Consider the following 10570-nt stretch of genomic DNA (forward strand, 5'->3'; position numbering starts at 1 on the left):
TTTTAAAGCCAAATATTATGAAAGCTTAAGAGAGAACATTTAAAACAGGTCTTTTTTTGCCCCCCCCCCCCATTTTTTTCCAGATAATACAGCAGGAATCATGACTCGAAAAAATGGGTATAGCCGCAACAAAATGAGCACATATCTATTGCCGATTTTAATCTTTGACAATGACTATCCAATTCAAAGCAGCACAGGCACACTCACCATTCGCGTGTGTGCCTGTGATAATCAAGGGAACATGCAGTCCTGCAATGCTGAAGCTCTGGTCCTCTCTGCTGGCCTGAGCACGGGAGCTCTCATCGCCATCCTTCTCTGTGTCATCATTCTACTCGGTAAACTCTGACCCTTCATGAATGATTTGCCCCCGAATTATGCTCATTCAACTCGGGAATTCTCTCCCTTATTATGAAGAGATCATGCACTGAAAAGCACTCTTCTTTATAGCTAAAGATTGAAAATTTTAACTTTATATTAAAATTGTTCTTCCCATTGGGGAAAAAAAAAGGTTTTGACAGTGGGGATAGTTCTAGCTTTCAAGAGATGAATAACAAAGATATAATAGCTAGTGATATAAATATATTTTAAAATATTTTATATTTATAATGTTTAGTGTTAACTATCATGGTCACATTTCTAAGGACATTTCATTTAATAATAGATTTAATTTTCATATCAATTCTGTAAATACTTTTTTTCTTCTACAGAAAGGTTAACTTACACAGTCACTCATTCAGAAAGTGTTTTATCTAGCATTCCCATATCGTTCCATTTCAGAATTCTTCTAACAACTATTCTCAAAACAAAAGACTACTTTACAAATATTATTCCTAACAAACACTACACTATGTATATCAGACATGGAATTGGCCAATTCATTTAAGTTCTCACAATAAGATAAACTTTTTTCCCATGCAATTTGTTAAACATAGGTGCAAAACACTAAATTAAAAGTTTAAATTCATTTATTAAAATATCACTATGGCACTGTGGTCATACCTAGTCCAGCAATGTTTTCTAAATAAAGTCATGCTTCCAATTGTAAATGTTTTATCTGAGCATGTCCTAACAGGACAACAATTTAATTCAATTAAACAGTTGTTCCACTGTAAAACATTCCCCCAAAACTTGTTTCCAACAAATATTCATCCAAAACAAATGCTTAAGGCAGGAGAGCTGGCCAAATTTATATTCCAATGCTCATATGTGCTGGCTCCTTTTCACTGCAAATCCTTTCAAGCTATCTGGATGAAATCCCTTTGGCCAGATACCCTTGCAGGACTTCATTGGGGAACTGATGAATATGAGGGTAAAACATTTGTCTCAGTTAAGATGAACCAACCACTTAGAAAAAAATTTTCTTGGAGTGGTTTAGAACTTACACACTACTGCCATCATCCACAGTAGTCCACACCTCCGCCTGCTGCTAGGAAGCTCAACTTCTCTGTAAATATTGTTGTACCCCCATGGAGATTAAATTTTGGCTTACCCTTTAAGCCAAATGCTACTGATACCATGTGCTTTATTTCCTCAAATAGTTCTACTCTTAGAAGAACTAATTTAGAACAACATGAAAATACATATACATCAAATTTGATCTTTTAATTTCAATATAAATATAATACATATATGCATATAAACACATGCACGAATACATGGGGGAAAATCTACCTGAAATAAATTTAGATATTATGACATTATCCAACTAAATTGTACAATATTTTTCTCTATGCAGAAATCCTAGAAGGTTTCTTTTATTCTGAAAATTCTGTCATCTTTCTGCCCTGAGCAATATAGAAGGCACACATTTCTTATATTTCTACCTTCCCAATTTATTGCCTAAAAGGGGAGTAATTATTGATCATTTTAGTTAAAATGGGTTCTAACTCATTAGAATTCATGATAAAAGCTCCTTAAGCATTCTTATTTAAAGTCTATGCTAATGGCTGGACATAGTTACTATATTTCTGAAGTTATAAGAGTCTGTTCTTTGCAAGGTGGTAATATAACATGGACAATAATATTTTAGACCTACCCTGTGACAGTTTGAAGAAATGTAGCTTGTAGTTTATACCCATGTTACAAGGAAAAGTAGAGGATTAAAACCTAGGATGGGACTTTTTAAACTTTTGCTTCCTTGGACACCTTTGGTAGTGAAGATGAAGCTTATGGACTTATTTAGAATAATTTAAATTTATAAAAATAAGACATGTACCACAAAAGGAAATATACTTATCCAAATTTAAAAAAAACACAGAAAGCAAAAAGTGCTTGATTATTGTCATATGTGCCTTGTTCTAGTGTGAGTCTAATGATCATTTGAGTATGTTCTAATTATAGTGCAATATAAAGTATCTGCTTTCTAAAGGTTTACCTTCTGTGTGGTTACTATTACTACTTATACTGGTTATATATGTGTGTGTGTATGAAAAATGCTAAATTCAAGTTACAGATAAGTGGAAATAATGATACCTTTCTTTTCCTATTCCTCATCTTAGCCTCTCTGAATTCTATTCACATACCCCAGATTAATAACCACAGACAAGAGAAAAGAAGCAGATAATTTTGACCTAGCAAAGGAGAAAATACTCAGAGCAGATTCTGAGGATCACTTGTGAAAGTCTGTAAACATTATATTAGCTAAGAAACCCTTAGAACAATTTTACTATTTAGTTGTTCTATGCATGAAAAGGTAGAGAATTTATGAATAATGTATTAAATATTTAAATTAGAAGAACCCCTTTTTTCTACTGCATGGTTCACTAGATTGGTGGATTTCAGACCTATGTTGGACTTAATTATGTTCATGCTTATGAAGAGATATCCCATTTTTTTCTTTTTGTCTTTTTAGCACTGCACCCTCGGCATATGGAGGTTCCCAGGCTAGGGTTCAAATTAGAGCTGTAGCCACTGGCCTATGCCATGGCCACAGCAAATGCCAAGGCCAAACCACGACTGCAACCTACACCACAGCTAATGGCAATGCCAGAACCTTAACCCACTGAGCGAGGCCAGGGATCGAACCTGCATCCTCATCCGCTAGTCAGATTCATTTCCGCTGAGCCATGATGGGAACTCCAAGATATGTCCCATTTTTAAGAGTAGTTTTTTAAAATGTCTTCAAAATGATTTTCAATATAGCTCAGCACCTATAGACTGCTCTGTGGAGGTCAGTGAAAGTACTAATGAATTTTTTGGTATTTTTTTCTACCAATTAGTAGGATCTGAGGAAAGCGTTTTAGACAATATGACAAGAGCATGGACAGTTCTTTAGCATAGTTATAGAGGCTTCAAGGGCCATGGCAAAATAATGGGTTCAATGGAAATGAGTTTCTGTAATCAGGAAACGAAAATTGAGAAAAGGATGATAGGTTTTTGAGCCAACATTTTCTGACTTCTCATTGAAACATTAATAGCACTGAGAAAACATTTAACTTCCCTAAAGTGAGGGAAACCTGCTTTTACTTTTTCCCGGCAACAGGTAAGTATGATTTTTCTTTATTTAATTGTTAACTTTTCTTATATATAAAATTAGGGACTTAGTCCATTTTCAATGAGAATTTTTGTTGGAAATCACATGGTCTTCCTTGCATTTTATTATTTATTTATTTATTTGAATTTGAGAGATGGAAGTTTATTAATACCCTCTAGAGGTAGGTTTTTAGTTATCCATTATTGCTTGACAAATTACTCCAAATTAAACAGCTTAAAACAACAAACATTTATCACGTAGTTTCTGAAGGTCGGGAACACAGAAATATCTGGTAGTTCTGGTCAGAATCTTGCAGCCAGGCTGCTATCCCAGGGCTGTAGAAATCTCAAAGCTCAACAGGGCTCCCAAACACACTTACATGAAAGTCTAAGGTTCTCCCTGACTAAAACAGACTCTAGTTTCTCACCATATGGGTCTCTTCACAGCATCTCTTGCAACATGGCAATTTCCCAGACAAGCAATACTAGAGAGAAAGAGGAAAGAAAGCCCAAGATGGAAGCCAGAGTCTTTTTTTATTTTTTTATTTTTTTTCCAGATGAAATACTTTAATAACTTTCCATTGCTCTTAGGATAAGTTTTGGGCTCCTTAACATGGTCTATGCATCTTGCATGTTCATTTTTTTCAGCAGATGTTGGTGAGTACTTACCATGTGCCAGATGCTCTACTAGGCACTTAAGAAATATGTTCTGGGCTTTCTGTATATCTTATGATACAAATGTAATGTTGAATTTCAAAATGTTTTTATCTTGCAAGTGTTCCTTGTCAAATATATGCATAACAATTTATTTATTTATTTTTATCTTTAGTCTTTCTAGGGCCACGCCCACAGCATATGGAGGTTCCCAGGCTAGGGGTTGAATCAGAGCTGTAGCTGCTGGCTTATACCACAGCCACAGCATCGTGGGATCTGAGCTGCATCTGCAACCTACACCACAGCTTGCGGCAACACCAGATTCTTAACCCACTGAATGAGGCCAGGGATCAAACCCACAACCTTATGGTTACTAGCTGGGTTTGTTAACCACTGAGCCACAATGGGAACTCCAGCAATTTAAATTCCAGCAGTATAACAAGAAAGAAGAAAGTATATCATACATGGAGAAATTCATAGTTAACTTGATAATATAAATATGTAAATGATAAAAGAATACAGCATATAGAGGGAGAGCAATTAACATTTCAGCCCAAAGCTTGACTGCAACTGCGTAAGTCAGGGAAGTCCTCAGAAATGAGGTAATATTGGAACTCTCTTATAAGATGAGTACAAGGTAAGGACGAGTTTGAGTTTGAATTTTATTTTATAGCTTATAGAGTTATATTTCAGATTCTAAGCAGGCTTTCAAAACCAAGTCAGTTAAAGAGTTTAAACAGATGTGACATATGGGAAGAGATGAGATCAACAGCATATATATATGTATATACATATATAAACACATATATGTATGTGTATATATACACATTTGTACACTATATACATATAAAATATGCATACTATACACATGTGTATATATACATATATGTGAGTAATGTTTTGCATGTATTCCTTGAGCCATTAAGAAAGCATTATATTGGGGTTCAGTTTCTCTTGGAATATAATGATTGTAGCTTTAGAATTCTAGTATTTTGAAACAAACATACATTCGGGAAGGATGTGGTATTACATACTTACAGTTGGCTAATCACATTAGGTATAATCGAATAGTTTTTCAATGCCAGAGTCCCATAGGAAATTAAGTCTTTAAATAAATGGCACTGTGATATCTGCTTGTTTATCAATACAGTGCATCTAGTCATTGGCCCAAGTCATCCTCTATTTGTATAGGATAGTTATTCTTTACATTCAAACAATTTTAACACTTTTAATACCACACCAGCTTCACACAGAAGTGAGCTATATTTAACTTAAACCTGAATCTCACAATTTTCTCTCTTTCCTGTCTCTCTCTCTTTTTTTTAATAGTTTTAGTTGTGCTATTTGCTGCATTAAAAAGGCAAAGAAAAAAGGAACCTCTGATAATTTCAAAAGATGATGTCCGGGACAACATTGTGACCTACAATGACGAAGGCGGCGGGGAAGAAGATACCCAAGCTTTTGACATCGGCACATTAAGGAATCCAGAAGCAAGAGAAGACAGTAAACTTAGAAGGGATGTAATGCCTGAAACAATTTTTCAGATAAGGAGAACTGTACCTCTGTGGGAAAATATTGATGTACAGGATTTTATCCATCGGAGATTAAAAGAAAATGACTCAGACCCAACTGCACCTCCGTATGATTCACTGGCAACATATGCCTATGAAGGGAATGATTCCATAGCAGATTCACTCAGTTCTTTGGAATCTCTCACAGCAGATTGCAACCAAGATTATGATTACCTCAGCGACTGGGGGCCTCGTTTTAAAAAACTTGCTGATATGTACGGGGGTGATGATAGTGACCGAGATTAAGAATATGGTATGACTTCACAGATGTCAATGGAAGTACTCTCTTTGTTACTAGATGGAGTGGCCTGCTTTCTCTTCCTTGGAGGAAATTTTTTAAAAAATCAAAATTACAAACAATACGTAGGTGTTGTCTTAGTAAGAGTTTGCTTAATCAGTAAGTTTCTGTGAATGAATATGAATGACATAGATTTTAATAAGTATTAATAACCAGTTCACCCTCTTTGCCTCACAAACTCTGAAGGAAAGTATATCACATCAATAATCAATAAAAACATACAAAAGGCTTTTTGTGCCTTTTCTTAGCTATAAGAACTTTATAAATAATGTTTTATTAACTGACTTACAGTCACCTTTAATATTAAATGAAACATTGTGCAACTGCTTTGTAAATTAATATGAAAAAAATCCCTAAAGAAATAGGAATGATTATTACTGCCATATTTATTTAGTTGAATAATGTCTTTGTGTTAATTCATTCATATTTTTATAAATGTATATTTATATTTTTGTATTTTTATGAAATAAAATAGTATTTATAAAAATAAATTTCACTTTATTTAATTATTAGAAGCAGTTTTGATTTCACTTTATAAATTTTTTAAGTATCTTTAAAGATAAAACATGACTTACTCAAGGAAAAAGCTTCTCAATTATTGTGTGATTTGGAACTAGAATGTGGTGGGAATATAAAGGAGCTTTAGTATAAATTGTGATTTTTTTTCTGCTTCAACCATTCCAAGATGGACATGTGTATATAGAACCACTGATATCTATCAATAAGGATGTGAGACACATTTGAATATAAACTATTATAAATATACTTGTGAATAATTAATTTTAATTTTTTCTACAACTATTTTCTAGAGGATCGACCACAAGGGAATTTTATTTAAGGAAAAGTATGTGTCAGTAATATTATGCAAAAGAAGAAAAAAATCTAAATCACCCTTCCTTCTTCAATAGTATAGTTTCAAAATGAGAAATGAGGGTTCCAATTTTTTCTTTATGGTTAGATAATGTGCACAGGATATAATTCGGGTAATATTTAAAAATGTATTAACAAGTTAGCGGAGCTATTTTTTAATGATAATTTTGTTTAGGAAGTTGGAAGTCATTGTGTTTGAGGAAATCTTGAAAGAAATAGTGACATGTAGACTGGAGTTAAGAAGTCTTCAGGAATGTAAATTTATTAATAATTGGTATTGCCCAGAAAACAGAATATAGAAAAGAGAGAATTTTGCATAATAATCACCTGCAGATATTTTAAAGACTGCAATGCAGAAAGCTTACCCTGGTTTGGCCCGGAGAAAAAATACTAAACCAAAATTCGGAAATTTAACAGTGAGACTACATGATATCCATTTTATGTGTCATGGTTATCTTTTTCTTTCTCTTATATTACTCCTCCTTTGAGGAGCAATGTCATGCCCAGAGTGAGACCTAAGTGGAATTTATATAGAAATTTAGCTTTGGCTACTCTGTTACCAAGCTTTTTTAAATGGCAAATACTTAACAAATTATAAACAGACACTTAGGTATGTTTTTATGTTACTATGTTGTAAAATTTTTAAAGACCAAGACTATTTCAATAACTTTACCACCAATAGCTAACACATATTAAAGATTTAATGTAATGCTAAGAAAGCAAAAACACACTGGGTACTTAATAAACATTTGAAAATTTTATCATTGCAATTGCCTAGAAAACAGAAAATTTTTAGTTTCAGTTTTAGTTAAGAAACTATTAGTTTTTAACCTTAAAAAGTAGTTTCCCCACTGCTAGAGATCTTCCAGCATAACTCAGACAAATATTTAAAGAAGATGATACAGAGTGGCTTAAGGAAGTCAGAAAAAAAGAGTTCTATATCTATTAATGCCTTTTATAACCACTATTGTATAATCACCAGAGGGATAAGTGACAATAAATAAACACATTCTAAGGAGGTCCATAATGACTATATAAGTAACGACTGCTTAAAAAAAGAAGAAATTGTATCAAATCAGAACTGAGGGAATTGGTGGCTACATTGCCTGCCTGGGTTTACCATGCTGTAAATAGGAAGAGCACCATAACAAAACAAGCTCCAGTTATACACCTATAAATGCTATGAGAAAATTGTATTGATACCAGATAAGACATATTAACTTTTTAAGTGCAATTATGAAGAATTGTTAATATGACTACAATTTTCAGGCTATTAGTTAATGTTCAGAGTTCTCCCTTTCCTTGATCTGGAAATCGCTGATATACTACTAAAGTTTTTGTAAGGACAGAACTAAGTATTTCATACTTAATAGGTACATGATTATTTTTGCTATAAACTGAAGGTTCAGACTTGATTAAAGAAATTACCAAATCTGTGTAATACTAATATTTCCTATAATTTTCCAGTAATCTTTGAAACTCCTACAGTGGAAAAAATGCAATTAGGAGTCATATCAGATTTTATTATTTCATTACTGACAAGTAAAAAAGTTATCCAACTTCTCCAGAAAAACAAACTTGATAATATTTACCCTATTAGGTTTGGTTAATTTTATTTCATTGGATGCACACAATACACTTAAAAATATTAGTTTTCATCACTTGATTCTTTTGGAGTTGGTAAGACTTTAGGAAAATGAATTCTTAGTGTATACTACTTTTCAAACAAAATAATTAGCTCTGAGTGCTTAAACCTGAAATAGAATTAAATTAAAACCATTTTAGTTACCGTATTTCTAAATATAAATAAAACAATCACTGGTTTATTTTGAATGTTCAGTGATTTTCAGAAAAATGTAATATATGTCTATATTTATTATTTGAATATTTTTCATTAAGACGAACCTACCTACATTATCATAACTTTAACACACAGAATGGATATTATTACATTCAATTCTACTCTCAGACACGTGAAATACATTCCAATGACTTAAAAATCAAACTTAGTAAAAAGTGTTAACAACAAAACAAGCCAATAACTGAAAAAAGAAAAGTAACATCTTACCTTAGCCAGTGGTGAAAATGATCGCAGTTGATAATTTGTTTTATCCTGGCAAAAGCAGAACAATTGGCTTCCAGGTTTCTTCATTATTTTGGTTTTGGTTTTTCTTTTAATTACTTTACTCAGCCTCTTTCACTGGTTCCTTCTTATCCTTCTGACTCTGTATTTTGGAGTCCAGGCTCTAACCTGTATCTTTTTTTTTTTTTAATCTCTATTTAAATCTTGGCCCTTGATGATCTTATCTATTCTCTCAGTTATTATATTTATCTTTATCTTAATATAGCTATATCAATAATTAGATATAAATTGAAAATTTTCAAATTTAGAAACTCTTATCTTTACTTCTTTCTTATAATCCAAACATATATATATATATAAAACTAACTATTCTAAATACCCACTTAACGTGTCTAATTAAATGGGATATGTACAGATGTTAACTTCTAATTTTTACCCCTAAATCTGTTCTACTCTCCACCTGTCTTATGTAAGTTGATGACAAATTAATATCTGTAATTGCCCAAGCCAAAAATCTCGCAGTCATCCTTCAAGCATCTTATTCACATCCAACATTATAGGAAAGTCTTGTCACTATATCATCAAATTAATCTGACATACAATGACTTTTCATCACATCTCCTGCTACAATCCTGGGTCTAAAAGTCTCACCTGGATTATTGCAGTATGCTTCTAAATCTTCTTACTAACATTTGCCCTTCCATCTACTTCAAACATCAAACACAGGGTGGGTTGCCTTCCTTTTTCTCTTTTTGTTTTGCTTATTCTGTTTTAACTAGGTAGGTTTGAGCATCTCATTTCTCAATTCAAAACTTACTAATTGTTCTTCAAAGTGAGAATTGGTCCTCCAAATGATCTACTATATCAGGATCATATTATCTCTTTTATCTATTTCTTTAAATCACGTCACTAGTTATTCTGGGCTTCTTGTTCTTTCTCAAAAATGCTAAGCATTTTCCCTTTGATCACTCTTCTTAGAACAATCTTTCCTCAGATATCCATGAGGTTAACTGTATAACTTTCAAGTCCTGGGTCAGATGCCACTTTCTAGATGAGGACTATATTAAACAATCTATTTAAAACTGCAATCCTCCAAACCCATTTTTCATTTCTGTGGTTATTTTAAAATATTTTCTCAGCAATTATCGCCACTCAACATTGCCCATAATTTATTTGTCATCTAATTGTTGTCTGCTTCTAAATTCTTTTTGGTTCATTAACTGGGCCCAGCAGACAAGGAAAGACCAAAGAAAGAGGCAAGCCATTCCAAATTAATAGGTGCCAGTTTTGAAAACTAAAGGCTTTACAGTCATGAGACAAGTAGATCTCTGCACTTTGCCACCAAAATCTTAAAGGTTTATATAGAAGTCTTACCTGGATTCAGTCATATGTTCAATCCAGTCTCAACATACCTTTCTCTCTCAAGGCTGTATCCTTGAAACAGTTCATGGTGTGGTAATTGTGGGCGGAAGGTGCTTTCCAAGGGTAGAGAGTGGGTGAAGAGCCTCCATCTGCAGGATCAAGCTTGCAGGTCAGCCAGCAGTCACTTCTTGATAACCTCCTCCAACAAAGATTGGTACCTTTGGGTAACAATATTCATCTATTATTTCACTAAAATATTCC

General features: G+C 33.2%; 1 protein-coding gene across 2 annotated transcripts in view; it reads left to right on the top strand.

Annotated features, from left to right (window-relative positions):
* The window catches only part of LOC125111892 (cadherin-9), an 87010-nt gene extending 81068 nt beyond the window's left edge, over positions 1–5942 (top strand). For both annotated transcript variants that reach the window (XM_047754044.1, XM_047754053.1), the window contains 2 exons: positions 84–335; positions 5455–5942. In XM_047754044.1, coding sequence (XP_047610000.1) covers positions 84–335; positions 5455–5942 — 740 coding nt within the window. The remainder of the gene's footprint in view (positions 1–83; positions 336–5454) is intronic.
* The last annotated feature ends 4628 nt before the right edge of the window (positions 5943–10570 follow it).

The sequence above is a fragment of the Phacochoerus africanus genome, chromosome 1 (genome assembly GCF_016906955.1).
Source record: "Phacochoerus africanus isolate WHEZ1 chromosome 1, ROS_Pafr_v1, whole genome shotgun sequence".
NCBI lineage: Eukaryota > Metazoa > Chordata > Mammalia > Artiodactyla > Suidae > Phacochoerus > Phacochoerus africanus.